At 36.2% G+C, this 12,412-nt stretch overlaps 1 protein-coding gene across 1 annotated transcript; it reads right to left on the bottom strand.

Moving 5' to 3' along the window:
* Positions 1–1,897: 1,897 nt before the first annotated feature.
* Positions 1,898–11,144, bottom strand: LOC105043197 (general transcription factor IIH subunit 2). The gene is made up of 4 exons (XM_010920654.4): positions 10,703–11,144; positions 6,036–6,497; positions 5,580–5,955; positions 1,898–2,454 (listed from the first exon to the last, which is right to left on the bottom strand). Exons 1-4 carry the CDS (start codon positions 11,054–11,056, stop codon positions 2,324–2,326), a joined length of 1,323 nt encoding a protein of 440 aa, XP_010918956.1. The 5' UTR covers positions 11,057–11,144; the 3' UTR covers positions 1,898–2,323.
* Between the last annotated feature and the right edge of the window lie 1,268 nt (positions 11,145–12,412).

Below are 12,412 nucleotides of genomic sequence, written 5' to 3'. Positions count from 1 at the left end.
GCATTCTAAAGATACCAACGTGCAATACCTTTCTAGAGCATAGACTCGAAGCCAATGTGAACCTCCTCGTACCTTTTGCCATCTCTTAAATATGTGCAAATTTTCTTTAAAATTTATATGGAGATTCTATGTGATGAAGAAGAAGGTTCTCAGGCATATAATTGAAGAATTTTATAGTGTAAATTCTCTTTAAAGTTTATATTGAAAAAATTTAAAAGATAACTTTCATTACAAGATGGCATGTGATAATGAAAAAGTGGAAGACATATTTAAAGAAATTCAGACAATTTTCTTACTACATTTTTGGGTAAGAAGATTCAGATGCTTGTTAACAACAAAATCTATCATAGGATAACGGCACAGCAAAGCAGAATGTGATATTTATGAAATGCAAAAGAAAAATAACTTCCTTTCACATCCACCTTGTTAAATGAGTAGCAAGAATTTTGTACCATGAGAAGAAGCTAAACCTCACCAAAGGTTACCATGCTCCATATACCTCATAAACATGATAAAGATAATATGCCTACAAATATAGATGATAACTGGTACACCAGAGATGCATCCTTTCCGGTCCCTCTCATACCAGGAAAAGATCCAACAAAATAAATAATTTTTAAATAGATGCACATGGCAAAAAATTTTGACATTGTAGGTAACATTGCGTGCTCTTTGTCTAAGAAGATGAGAAACTCTTTGTGCACCACGGATGGTGCAGCTCGGCCGCACTGTCAGTAATGATTAGCTTCAAGCTCAGAGCCGGATGAAAATTTTATTTTTTTTTCTATATAAATTTTTGATTTTGTGTCTGAGTCAATCATCATGGACGGTGCATACCGAGCTGCATCTCCTGCGGTGCACAAAGAATTTCTCCTAAGGAGATATAGAAGAGCATTGTACATTAGGTTTCCCAATGGGCCCGGTACCAAAAATAGCCCAGCAGACCAAATCCAACCGACTTCAGATCAGAACAGTGGCAAAGATCGGTCTTTATTATTTTTTTAAAAAAAAACCAACCCGTTTAAAATTTTGGGTCGCGTCATGTTAATAATACTTGGGTCTTGGGAGAGAGGCTCAACATATTTAATACATACAGTTCAATAAATTATATAGCGTGCTTCTAGCATGATCAAAAACACTTCTTGGATATCATGAGTTATTTTAAGGGAAAAAGCAGTTTCGATCAAGAGTAATTCTCACAAAACCGCGTGTGGTAGCCACCAAGGCCCAAGCATCGTTAACCGTTGAAGGTGTATCAAAATCGATGATTGTTATCCTCGGAGAGAAATCTCAACCATCCCATTTCCAGAGATTATTTTGTCTACGACCTGTAAAACAAGCTTCAGGGATCTTAAACATCTCATCTTTTGGGGTTCGGGGAATTCGGAGAGTAAAACATAGCTCCCAACGAAGCTAGATATGGAATCATTTAAAGAGTTCCATGAAGGATCGCAATTACTTGGAAAACACCTCGCTGCAGTAATATATCTTCTACCTACTCCACAAAATCGAGCTTAATTTGGAATGCGACTATTCTCTGATTCAAAGTAGAGAACAAAATAAATCTAAATCTTCCCTGAACCGGCTAAAGATGCTGATGCTGAGCTGACTCTCAGATGATAAGTTGAGGACTTGAAATAAATAATGTACACCAAGCTTAGCATATAATTCTACTGAAGATCAAAGAAAAAAAGTATATTTATATATGATAGAAAGAAACATAATCTGCATATTCTTCAACCTTTCATTGGCTATGATGCTTCTTTTTTTTTTTTTTTTTTGAGATAATTCATTGGCTATAAGGTTGCCACCATCTATTTACCATACTGACTACTGAGACCATGAGCCACACCTCTTAACGAACATGCCCATCTCGATGCTCTCTTTCAGATGCAAATTAGTGTGAACAAGCAAATTAGATGCAGACTCTTTGGTCATAATATTATAGTGTGAACAAGGCACATGTAAGGCATCAGGATTATCTTTACATATGGAGCTTCGAGGTGGAGGATAAACTGAAACAAAAATCCGCAAGGTCTTCTAGCTCATGGGAATAAACAATACAAGGGGAAATAAGCACTTGGATTGTTTGTACCTCAGAGAACCTCAAATATGCACATCAATAAGCAACTGAAGCCATCCTGCAACAATATATAGGAGGTCAATGCAAATTGGCATTTCCAACGGCTCCATGAATCTAACACCAAGCAACATGGCGAGATCAGATACAATGCACTGTTCAAGCCCTGTGAGAAATCGACCTCTTCTTAAAACATGCATTAACCAAGGCAACATTTGTCAATATTGCTGGAAAATGCAACTGTTATGTAGTCAAGCCACGCTGACTCTCGCAACCAGGGCAATTGTGCAAGCTCTCATGGATATAGATATCACAGTCAAGGCAGAAGTGTTGATTGCATTTCGGACAGGAAACATGGGGATCGGATTTGCTCCCTGCATAGAATTTGGTAGTGAACATCGAAGAATAAAATGCAAACCATTTAGTGATATAAATACATATGTGAAAAAGTATGCAAGCATGCATAATGTGTATTAGAATATCTTTAAAGCAGAAGAAATTTAGAAAGGTCCACTTTGAATGGATAATATTCTGACTCAGAATATGCAGCAGTAAACAAGTTTACAACAAAATGCTGAGATGAAATTATTCAAAGCAGCGGTACAAAAATTTGATCCAAGATAAATCAGTTTTAAGCAGTTTAAGGTTCTAACAAGATGCAGGATTAATCATATGGAAATTATTCTCCAAATAACTTTATGATAAACACAGGCAGATTTATAATTAGTAAATGGTATTACTCATATCTGATGTGGGACATTCTCTTTGTACAGACAGTGCAGGCTGTCACCAAGGATGACACATCAGAATATGTCATGTCTATATATCACATTTGTGAGTCAAAGGTACAGCTCTCAGAAACCTGTGTCGGTTATAATTTAATAACACCTCAACAACTGTATGCCCCTGGTTCTTTCTACCATTTTAAAAAGCTTAGTCTTTGGAAAAATAATTAATTGAAGGCAAAACTTGAAATTCTAGAACACTAATTTCTACTAAAGTTTCAGAAACAATTCATGAAGTGGTGAGAAAAAGGAAATAAAAACCAGGCCCCCCTCCCAACACCCCCCCCCTCTCAAACAAAAACACCCACACACACACACAAAAAAAAAAAAAGAAAAAGAAAAACTGAAAAGAAATTTAAAAAAAAAAAGAAAAGAAGAAACATTTGAACTATGAATATGACTGCATACAGACAGAAATGGATAAATAAATGGGAAATGCATTGACAAATAACATAAAAATGTAACATGTACTTCAAAAGGGAGTTGAATAAAATGTAAATTGTGGACCATATCAATCACCAAATCACCAAGGAAATGAAATAATAAAAACCAAGCTTTCTCCATCAATAAGAGGTTGGATATGGATCAAAATTCTTAATCTAAAATACATGCAGCATTGGTATTTAAGAGATTATATGACCAACTAATAGTCTCCTTACATATGTACATAATAATGATACCCGCATATCAATTTAAGGCGTCACTCTGTGCTGGTAGATAGATGCAAACGCCGTTGGGTTACCAACCTAGAAAATTGATAATTGGGGTTGTGGCATAATAGAGTCACAATAAGGAATGGGATATCAAGTATTTATAGCAAATCTTTTTTCATAACAAAAACATGTTGTTTCTGTTATCTTACTTCTACAAAATAGAAGAATGGTGATTACCGAATATGCTTTTTTCACATGAGAATATAAACAAAAAAAAATGGTGGAAAGCACAAAAGCTGGCTATGAAAAATTGTTAGCTAACTATGTCTTTAACCATAGGCCTGATAGCAGTTATTTTAACTTGGTGACTGACAAGAAAAAAATGGGGGTAGCATCCCTTTATCTCGTCTATGCGCTTCTAGTGTCTTGATCATTCTTGGATTAGAAGGCTCAATTAATTCAAATATTGGTAGGCCATCTGTCAGGTGATTTCCAAACATTTGTTCTTCTTAAGCATTCGGAGAAGTATACATTTTTTTCTTCTTATAAGTGGTGGGCCTGAACACCCATTCCATTGCATGTATTTGGTATTAATCTACAAAAGCTCATAGAATTAGACCTATGAGACTTTTGAAATACTTGGCTGGTCATAGGGCTTTAAATATGGCCTCTTTTACTGTGACTAGTTTCAACTGAAAACAACGTAATAAGAATCACATTTCTTTATTCTTTTCCGGTCCCGATGCCTTGTTTCTATGTTCTCAGGCTTGAGGATTCATTTATTCAACTATAGATTCAAATAAATTTACCCCTCTCCATCTTTTATCTTCAGATCCGTATCATTTAAAATAAATTATAATAACTGAGTCCCACCAGTTTTAAGACATTTAAAAGATGAGACCAAGAACCTATTAAGTCTATGCATGCAGCCGATGATGATCTATATCATATATGAAGGTCAAGAAAACATGAGAAGGTTAAATTGAGGAAAAGGAAAAATAGCAATATACATAAAGTTAGGGTTATCAAGTGCAAAGACGATAGGATTTCAGATATTAAATAAATTAATTGATTCAAACATCAGTAGACCTCAGTTAAGTGATTTTCAATTATTTGTTCTTCTTTAGCATTCAAAAGAAGAACATGGACATACATATGTATATTTTTCCTTCTTTTTATAAGCACCAGGCCTGAACACCTATTCCATTGAATGTAATTGGAGCTAATCTACAATAGCTCATGGAATTAAACCTGTCTCAAAAGGGAGCTTTTTGATCTATTTGGCCGGTCATAGGGCTTCACATACAGCCTCTTTTGCTGCGACTAGTTTCAACTGAAAATAATGTAATAAGGATCATATTTCCGTTTTTTCCAGTTTCAATGCGTTGTTTCTATGTTCTCAGGTTCCAGGATGCACTTGTTCAACCATAGATTCACTCAATTTAACAATTTTCTATCTTTTTACTTCAAACTATCCAAAATCAGATCCATATCATTCGAGTCCTGTCGGTTTTAAAACATATAATAAAATGAGATGCAGAAGCAGAAGCTATTAAGGCTATGCATGCAGCCTTTTACAACATTGAGATGGGTATGATTTTGATCCGATATCCTTAGTAACATGATATTTGTTAGAGATCACATGGTTAATATTATTTCATATTTCAAGTAATTTTGCCACAGAAACAATGCTGATAAGCTCACATAACAGCTAATCAGCAGTATAGTATCATCTAATACTACACTATGTAAGTAATTATATTTCCAAACTTGATGCTAAATGGATCAAACACCAATTTTTTTTTATTTGACTTAGACCAAGAGACATAGTTGATAAAGGTCAGTCAGATATGCAAAATATTACCCATATTATAAAATATAAAAATAATATTAAAAATATTCACAATCCCTTCTATGATTTGAATTCTCGTTATAAATTTGGCAATTGTAAATTTTATCTGTCCCAACATTACATAATACATCTTCACCTATTCAGAGTTTGACAATCTTTTAATACATGACTGTAAGGTTTAAGACAAGAAATTGGAAGTATTTGCTTACCATGGCTCGCAAGGCTCTGCTGGCAACCATAACAAGTTTGTGGTAACTTCTGCCTCCATTTAGTTGGAATCACGGAAGACACCTCATTGAATGGGGTCACTGGGAATAGATGATGATAAGACCTTGCTAGATGAGGAGAAGAAACAAGTGTCAATCCACAAATCCGACATTCAATTGGTAGCTCACACACACGTGCCTTGCATCTAGGACAGGTGTAGCCTCCACCAACCTTTGCTTCTTTGTGACAAGAACAAATAGAAATAACACCTTCTGCTCCTCTCTGAGGGAAACCCATCTTGATCAAATTGGCAGTTGCATATTCTGCTATTGCAGGGGGTGGTGGGGCATGCTCTAGTAACAATTCCTTGAAATGAGACTGCCAAAAAAGCACAATAACTTTTTGTTGGTATACATGATTACCTAGTAAAAGGTAAAAGACAAGGACATTATCCTCACCTCATCCAATGCTACAGTATATGAACCCCCAGTTTCCTCACAAAGATGCTTACATATGTAAATTTCTGCTGACAGGCCGACAACAGAGCACCTTATTTTAGCTTTCTTGCATTTTTGGATTGTCTCCATTATATCTCCTGGATCACAGGTGTTGAGAGCGGAGTACAAGATTAAGACTTCCTGGTGACCATATGATGGGATCTGGCTCAGATATCCATGGACAAGTTCTAAGGCATTCTGCAAGGAAGCATCACCAGAACATTCGAGCTTGCCAAGTAAAGATTTAATCTGCGACTCTGGGCTGCCACCTAATTCAGTTAGGCGCTGAGCAACACCATCCTTTATGGCGACCATACCAATATGACTCAATGGATTCTGATCAAAGAACTCCCTAATGAATGCCTCAACACACTTTGAAGCCACAACCATTCGACTAGGGCGAAAATCTGTCTCTGAAGCTGCCTGCATTACTTGAAATTAGTAATATGCCAATATCAAACAGAATGAGTGCTCTTCAATTGTTTGAAGTTAGTGGATATCAATATGAACGAACATTTTGGGCCATCAAATTCCTCCGAAAACTTGAGTTAATTCCATGGGGACATTGCTGTCTGAATGTGATGATATAAGAAAGTCACCTTATAATGTTACTAGAGCTAGAAGGTTTGTTTTCCTTTTTCCTTTTTTCTTTCTTTTGAAAAGGCATACTATGATATACCCTTTGTTTTTGGAAAAAAAAAAGAGAGTAAGTATTCATTAAATATTAAGATAAAACAATACATAATGATATCAAACAGAATGGATGTTCTAGCTTTTTTTAAAATCAGTATGTATCATTATCAAACTGTGACCATTCTGGTCCATCAAAATTCTCCGAATGCTCAATTTAATTATATGGGACATCATCTTATGAATGTGATGTCATAAGAAAGTCACATTCCACATTGTTTGTTAGAGAGGACTTTTAATATCAAAAAACATGCCATGATGTATTTAAAAACTGCAAAGAAACAGCAACAAATTCATGAAAAGTCAAGGTAAAACAGTATATCAAATTTACCACCACATCAAGAGAACAAGGAAATGTGGAAACCCAAGAAAAGAAAGATAAAATAGTGCAAAACAAAAGAAAGCCTCTTTCCCTCTAAACCTCATACACAATAAGACACTCTCACGAGTTACAAGAATACCATCCTTCCTGACCATCAAAAAATATTCAAGAGGGAGACCTTCAAACCCCTCATATTTAATGTTTATTATGAAATCCCACATATTTTCTTCTCCTGTAGACTAGCTCATTATGACTCATGGGTTTATTTTCTCCCACCTCCTGTCTCCCTTTTGTCACAACTTAAAACTTAATACAAGCCAGCTTCAAATACACTGGTACTGTTTTCCCCTTCTTTCTCCTCTACCTCTCTCTTCTTACTAACCTATACCATTACCAACCAGCTTCCTACCCGCCACACCTTTTCCTTCGTTATCTCTTGCCCTCCAAACCCTACCTTGAGTAAGCTAAGTCCCCTCCAAGAGATGGAGGTTACATACACACATGCATGTGCATGCGCGCAAACACATATTGACATGCCCCAATTTAAAATAATGATCATGCCTCAATTTAACTCAAATTAGGGAGCTTGAAGCTTTATAAGACAATGCATGAACAGTCTACTTCATCAAGAGTGTTAGTGTATGCAGACCCCAATATATCCAGATCATTTTGATGAAGCTCTTGGTCTTGAAACTCGACCAAGATTTCTTTATCATTTCATAACAAAGTAACTATTGTCATAAACCATAAAACCAATGAGAAATTCATCATGCCAAAAATGGCAAACTCTAAGAGTGGCACCTTGACACTTTAATTGGAAGAACTTTAGAACTCTGCTTGATTATCCAAAGAGATTTTATAATAAGTATTAAAGCTTCAAACAACAACCAAATATAAAGTTCTCCACCTAACAGTAAGCTAGCGGTCATCAAATTCCATTGCTCCACAACTGCCAAAGGAAGATCAAGGAACAACATTAATGTCATGGACTTGGAGATTTGCAATTCCATTAATTTCATCAAATACTTATGGGAATGTAATTTTGACATAAGGTATAGCTATCATCTAGTAATTACCACAAATCCTGGCAGTGTTAACTTCTTAATATGGTATAACATCATGTAGAACAGTTGCTTCTAATGGCCAAAAAAGTGCTTTGAAATCAGTTAACTACCTGGCATACTAAAAGTTGTTACCAAAAGAGACTCCTAGTATGACATAGAGTGACATAAGGCCAAACTTTTTGCTTGAGGGTTCATTCCAAAAGAAGGCCTATATCACCATGAGACATTCTCTCCAGTTCCAATAAGAACTCTGCAAGAGCAATCATGGATATATTGGCTAGTCACATTTAGCACAATTATAAGGTTTTGCTTCAAGCAAAGAAAACACCTAGTTTAGACTTATGAGACTAAAGTGAAAGGCCAGTGGAGAACAACCCTATCCATTGCATATTACCTAGAGTGAGAGGGTGCAATTTAATTTTCCTAGTGGTTTATATGGATAATATTGTACTTGGTATTTCTGAGTTGGAGCTATCTGAAACAAAACAATTTCTCCCTGATAACTTTGAGATAAGTGACATGTCTAAAGTTTTTTTTTTTATGCCATCAACATAAATATTCGCAAAGAGATATACTAAAGGACACTTTGACTGTTGCAAAATTACATAATCAAGGTGTTGGACAATATAGTACAAAAAATTGTTAATCAACTATTCTTACAACAAAGACTAAAGTTAAGCAAATAAAGAATTGATCTCAAGCAGCACATCAAGTGTTTCCTTATGCACTACAAGATAGGAGTTTAATGTAGTTTAATATCTGCCTATGTCCACATAAGATATTGTAAATACAGTTGGATTTCTAAAGATGACTTAATTATAGCAATGGTTAGATCACTAGAAAGCCACGGAAAAGGATTTGGTCCATTATAGCTTTAAGGCATCACAGGATACATGATTAAGTATTGATTATGGACTCTTTGATTAAAACAATCTGGATATTATAGACAAAGACTTATATATTGTATGATCACCAGATATCATGAAAGTTTGGGTTATACCTTATTACATGTTGGCCGTACAACTTTTTGTTGGAACATAAAGTAAAAGATAGTCGCTGCTTCTCCTGTAGATGGAGAGATGGTGGCATGCTATTACACTATCACCCAGGCTATATGTCTGGGAAACATTATTGCATCACACTATGTGGCAGTTTTCATCTTGAGGACCCATAGATTTTTCGACAATAATTTTATGTAAAGTTTCCAAGGTCAAAAATGGCAAAGTATCTGGTAATGAACATATGGGTTTGAATCTACCTTCCTGTTAAGAAAAGCGTGATGAACATCTAGACCTGTTAAACTTTCATAGATCAAAATCCATAAGCGGAGCAACTTTGGCTGATCCAAGTATTAAGAGGTTTCACTAGTGACACCTAAAAGATGGCAAAATCTTTTAGAGATCAGCATTACAACTGGACTGCCAATAACATCTATTGTTTAAACTCACCAATCAACCTTACTATATACACAAATATCACTGATTGCAAAATTATGTCCTTCCATGTCAGAGAGGGTCCATGACCCGCTTATCCCAGACTTGTCAAAGAATTGTTTAAGAACAGGGAGCATAAACATCTAACCCTTGATCATATCCAACTTACAAGGTCGAGGCACCCATTAGATTTAAGTAGGGCTAGTGTAACACAAGAGTCTCACATGTAAAAAGTTACAAGCTGAGGTGCAAGAATTCCATTTGTTGTTATACCTAATAGTTGTACCATGTTAACCGTAAATGCCAATGAGAGGAGCAAAAAAGAAAGCTATACATCAGCTGTATTACTTTTCTTTTATGCGAGATTTTGTATTGCAGAAGCCTTTCTCATTAGATCTAGCCCCTTCAACAGGATCAACTTACTATCAAGATCTGGCAACCTTAAAAAACCTTGCCTTTTTCGCTCTAAGCCCGCAATGTCCTATTAATATATTCACAAACCAGCTATCTCATCATCTGTGCTAAACGAAGAACATCATTCAGTGAAATGGATGAGTACCACATTCTTTTCAAGTATCAGGCCTGACATGCTTTTTGTTTTTTGACAACTAAATCTAAACGGTACTTTCACAGACCTTCTTTAACCGCAACATCTAAATCACCAACTTGAGTTCAAGTGTCTCAGAATAATTGCCAGGCCTTCTCCATTTACTTATCACCTCACTCCACCTCTGATCATTCCTTCCCCCGACCTAGCCCAAACCATCAATTTTCACAAACCAATAATACAACGATAGGTTCGCAAACAAGTACACCCAAAGCCTCAGCACCTCAGCAACACCCAGCTGCAAACTTAGAAAGAACCGGGAAAAAAAAAAAAAAAGAAAGTAACTTATTGAAACCAAATTGATCCTACATGGCTCTGATCACAGCTGAAATATTCTCCTCATCCGGGTATTAACAACCTACAAAAATTTTCCTCGATAAACGGTCAAGAAATAATTCATAAAAATCAAATCTTTTCATCTTCTCCATCGATCCAATCCGAAAAAAACACAAATTTACACAATATGAACGCCATGGAACGAAATCAGATGGAAAGAAGAAGGGAAATCATACCCGGGAGAGGTCGATGACGACGTAAAGGTACCGGATGAGGCCCTTCTGGATCCGGGGGGCGGCAGAGGAGGCGGCGGCGGATCGGAGGAGAAGGCGGCGGCGGTACTGGGCGTGGACGAGGGTCTTGGTGTCGATGGGGCGGAGGAGGCCGGACTCGTCTTCCTGGAGTGCCTCCCACGAGCGCTCGTCGGCGTAGGCCCGCTCCCACGCCTCCATCCCCTGGCCACCATTCTCCTCCTCCTCCTCCTCCTCTTCCTCGTCGCCGTCGTCTCCGCCTCGCCTCCTCCTTTCCTCTTCCCCTCCCATCGCCGGGAAACCGAGGCTGCCGCGGTGGACTGCGACGCTGCCGATCATGGTGGGGCGCGCTTTGTTTTTTTTATGACAACTGACGGTGGTGGAACCGGGCGAATCTTTGGACTGGAACGATGGAAACCGGCTGGCAAGGTGGAGTTGTAACCTAGGCTTAGAGGACCCTTTTTCTTTTTAAGTTTTAACCAAAAAAAAAAAACCATTAACTGGCCCTTTTATAGATATAATTATAAATATCAGATAAAATCAAATCAAGGAGACAACATGAAATCTCATCTGCAAACGTTCAAACCGCAACCTAGGTTTGGAGGACGGGTTCGGGTTGTATGTTTTGCACTAAAGCATGATTGATTTTTTTTTTTTTTTTCCGGCATAAACCATGGATTCATACTTCGCACAAATCTCAAATCACTCCGATCCCTATCTTATCTACCTGCACATGTCTCATAGAGACTATTGTATAATCTAATGGTACGTACCATGATAAAAAAGATGAATTATTTTTTTGATACAAGGTAAATTCTAAAGAAAATGATTTAAACTTTGATTTCGTACCAAAGTAAAAAATCTTGGTAGTTGTACAAAGAGAAATTCTTCATGCGCCACTTATGGTGTAGAAAATTCGATGTGAAGTGCACCGTCTCGTGCCATTGGGTCATATAGTGATTACTTTCTAATGTGCATTTAATGTCTACAGTTTTTTTTTTTTGTTTGAAATTTTAAAATGATGAAAATACTGTTTTTTTTTATGAAAAAATTATGACGTCCTGTGTCGATATTATGATATGCTACGTTAAAATTATGACTTTTTGATTAAGATGGCATAATTTTTTCATAAGATGCATAATTTTGATAGGAGTATTTTTATCATTTAAAAATTTTATAAAATTTTTCAATGATAAAAATATCTTTTTTTTTTATGATTTTTTATAAAAAAATTATGACATTCCGTACAGAAAGTCATAATTTCAATATAAAATGTCATCATTTTTTCATAAGGGAAGAAATATTTTTGTTATTCAAAATTTCAAACAAAAAAGCAGAACCATGGATATTAAATGTGCATTGGAAAGCAGTCGCTACGTGATCCAATCAAACAAGACGATGCACTCCATATTGAATTTTCTATACCGTGGGTAGTGTACAAAAAAATTTCACTTGTACAAATGGCATTATATGCTTTATAACTTGAACTTTGGTGCTTACCTTACACTTGTGTTGCTAGCGTCTACATATCTGCCATAGCATGATGGCATGTTATTTCTCACTTTTCTCCAATTATATCAATTTTGTGTTTAAAATTATTTTTAAAGTATATTATCCCTATATCTACAATTTTCTTCCCATATGAACATCTAGAATCTTTTTTGCATGTACGAAATATGTGATTCTTACTAATAT

The sequence above is a fragment of the Elaeis guineensis genome, chromosome 4 (assembly GCF_000442705.2).
Source record: "Elaeis guineensis isolate ETL-2024a chromosome 4, EG11, whole genome shotgun sequence".
Lineage (NCBI taxonomy): Eukaryota > Viridiplantae > Streptophyta > Magnoliopsida > Arecales > Arecaceae > Elaeis > Elaeis guineensis.
The sequence above is the reverse complement of the archived record's forward strand: the minus strand, read 5'-3'. Positions and strand labels throughout refer to the sequence as shown.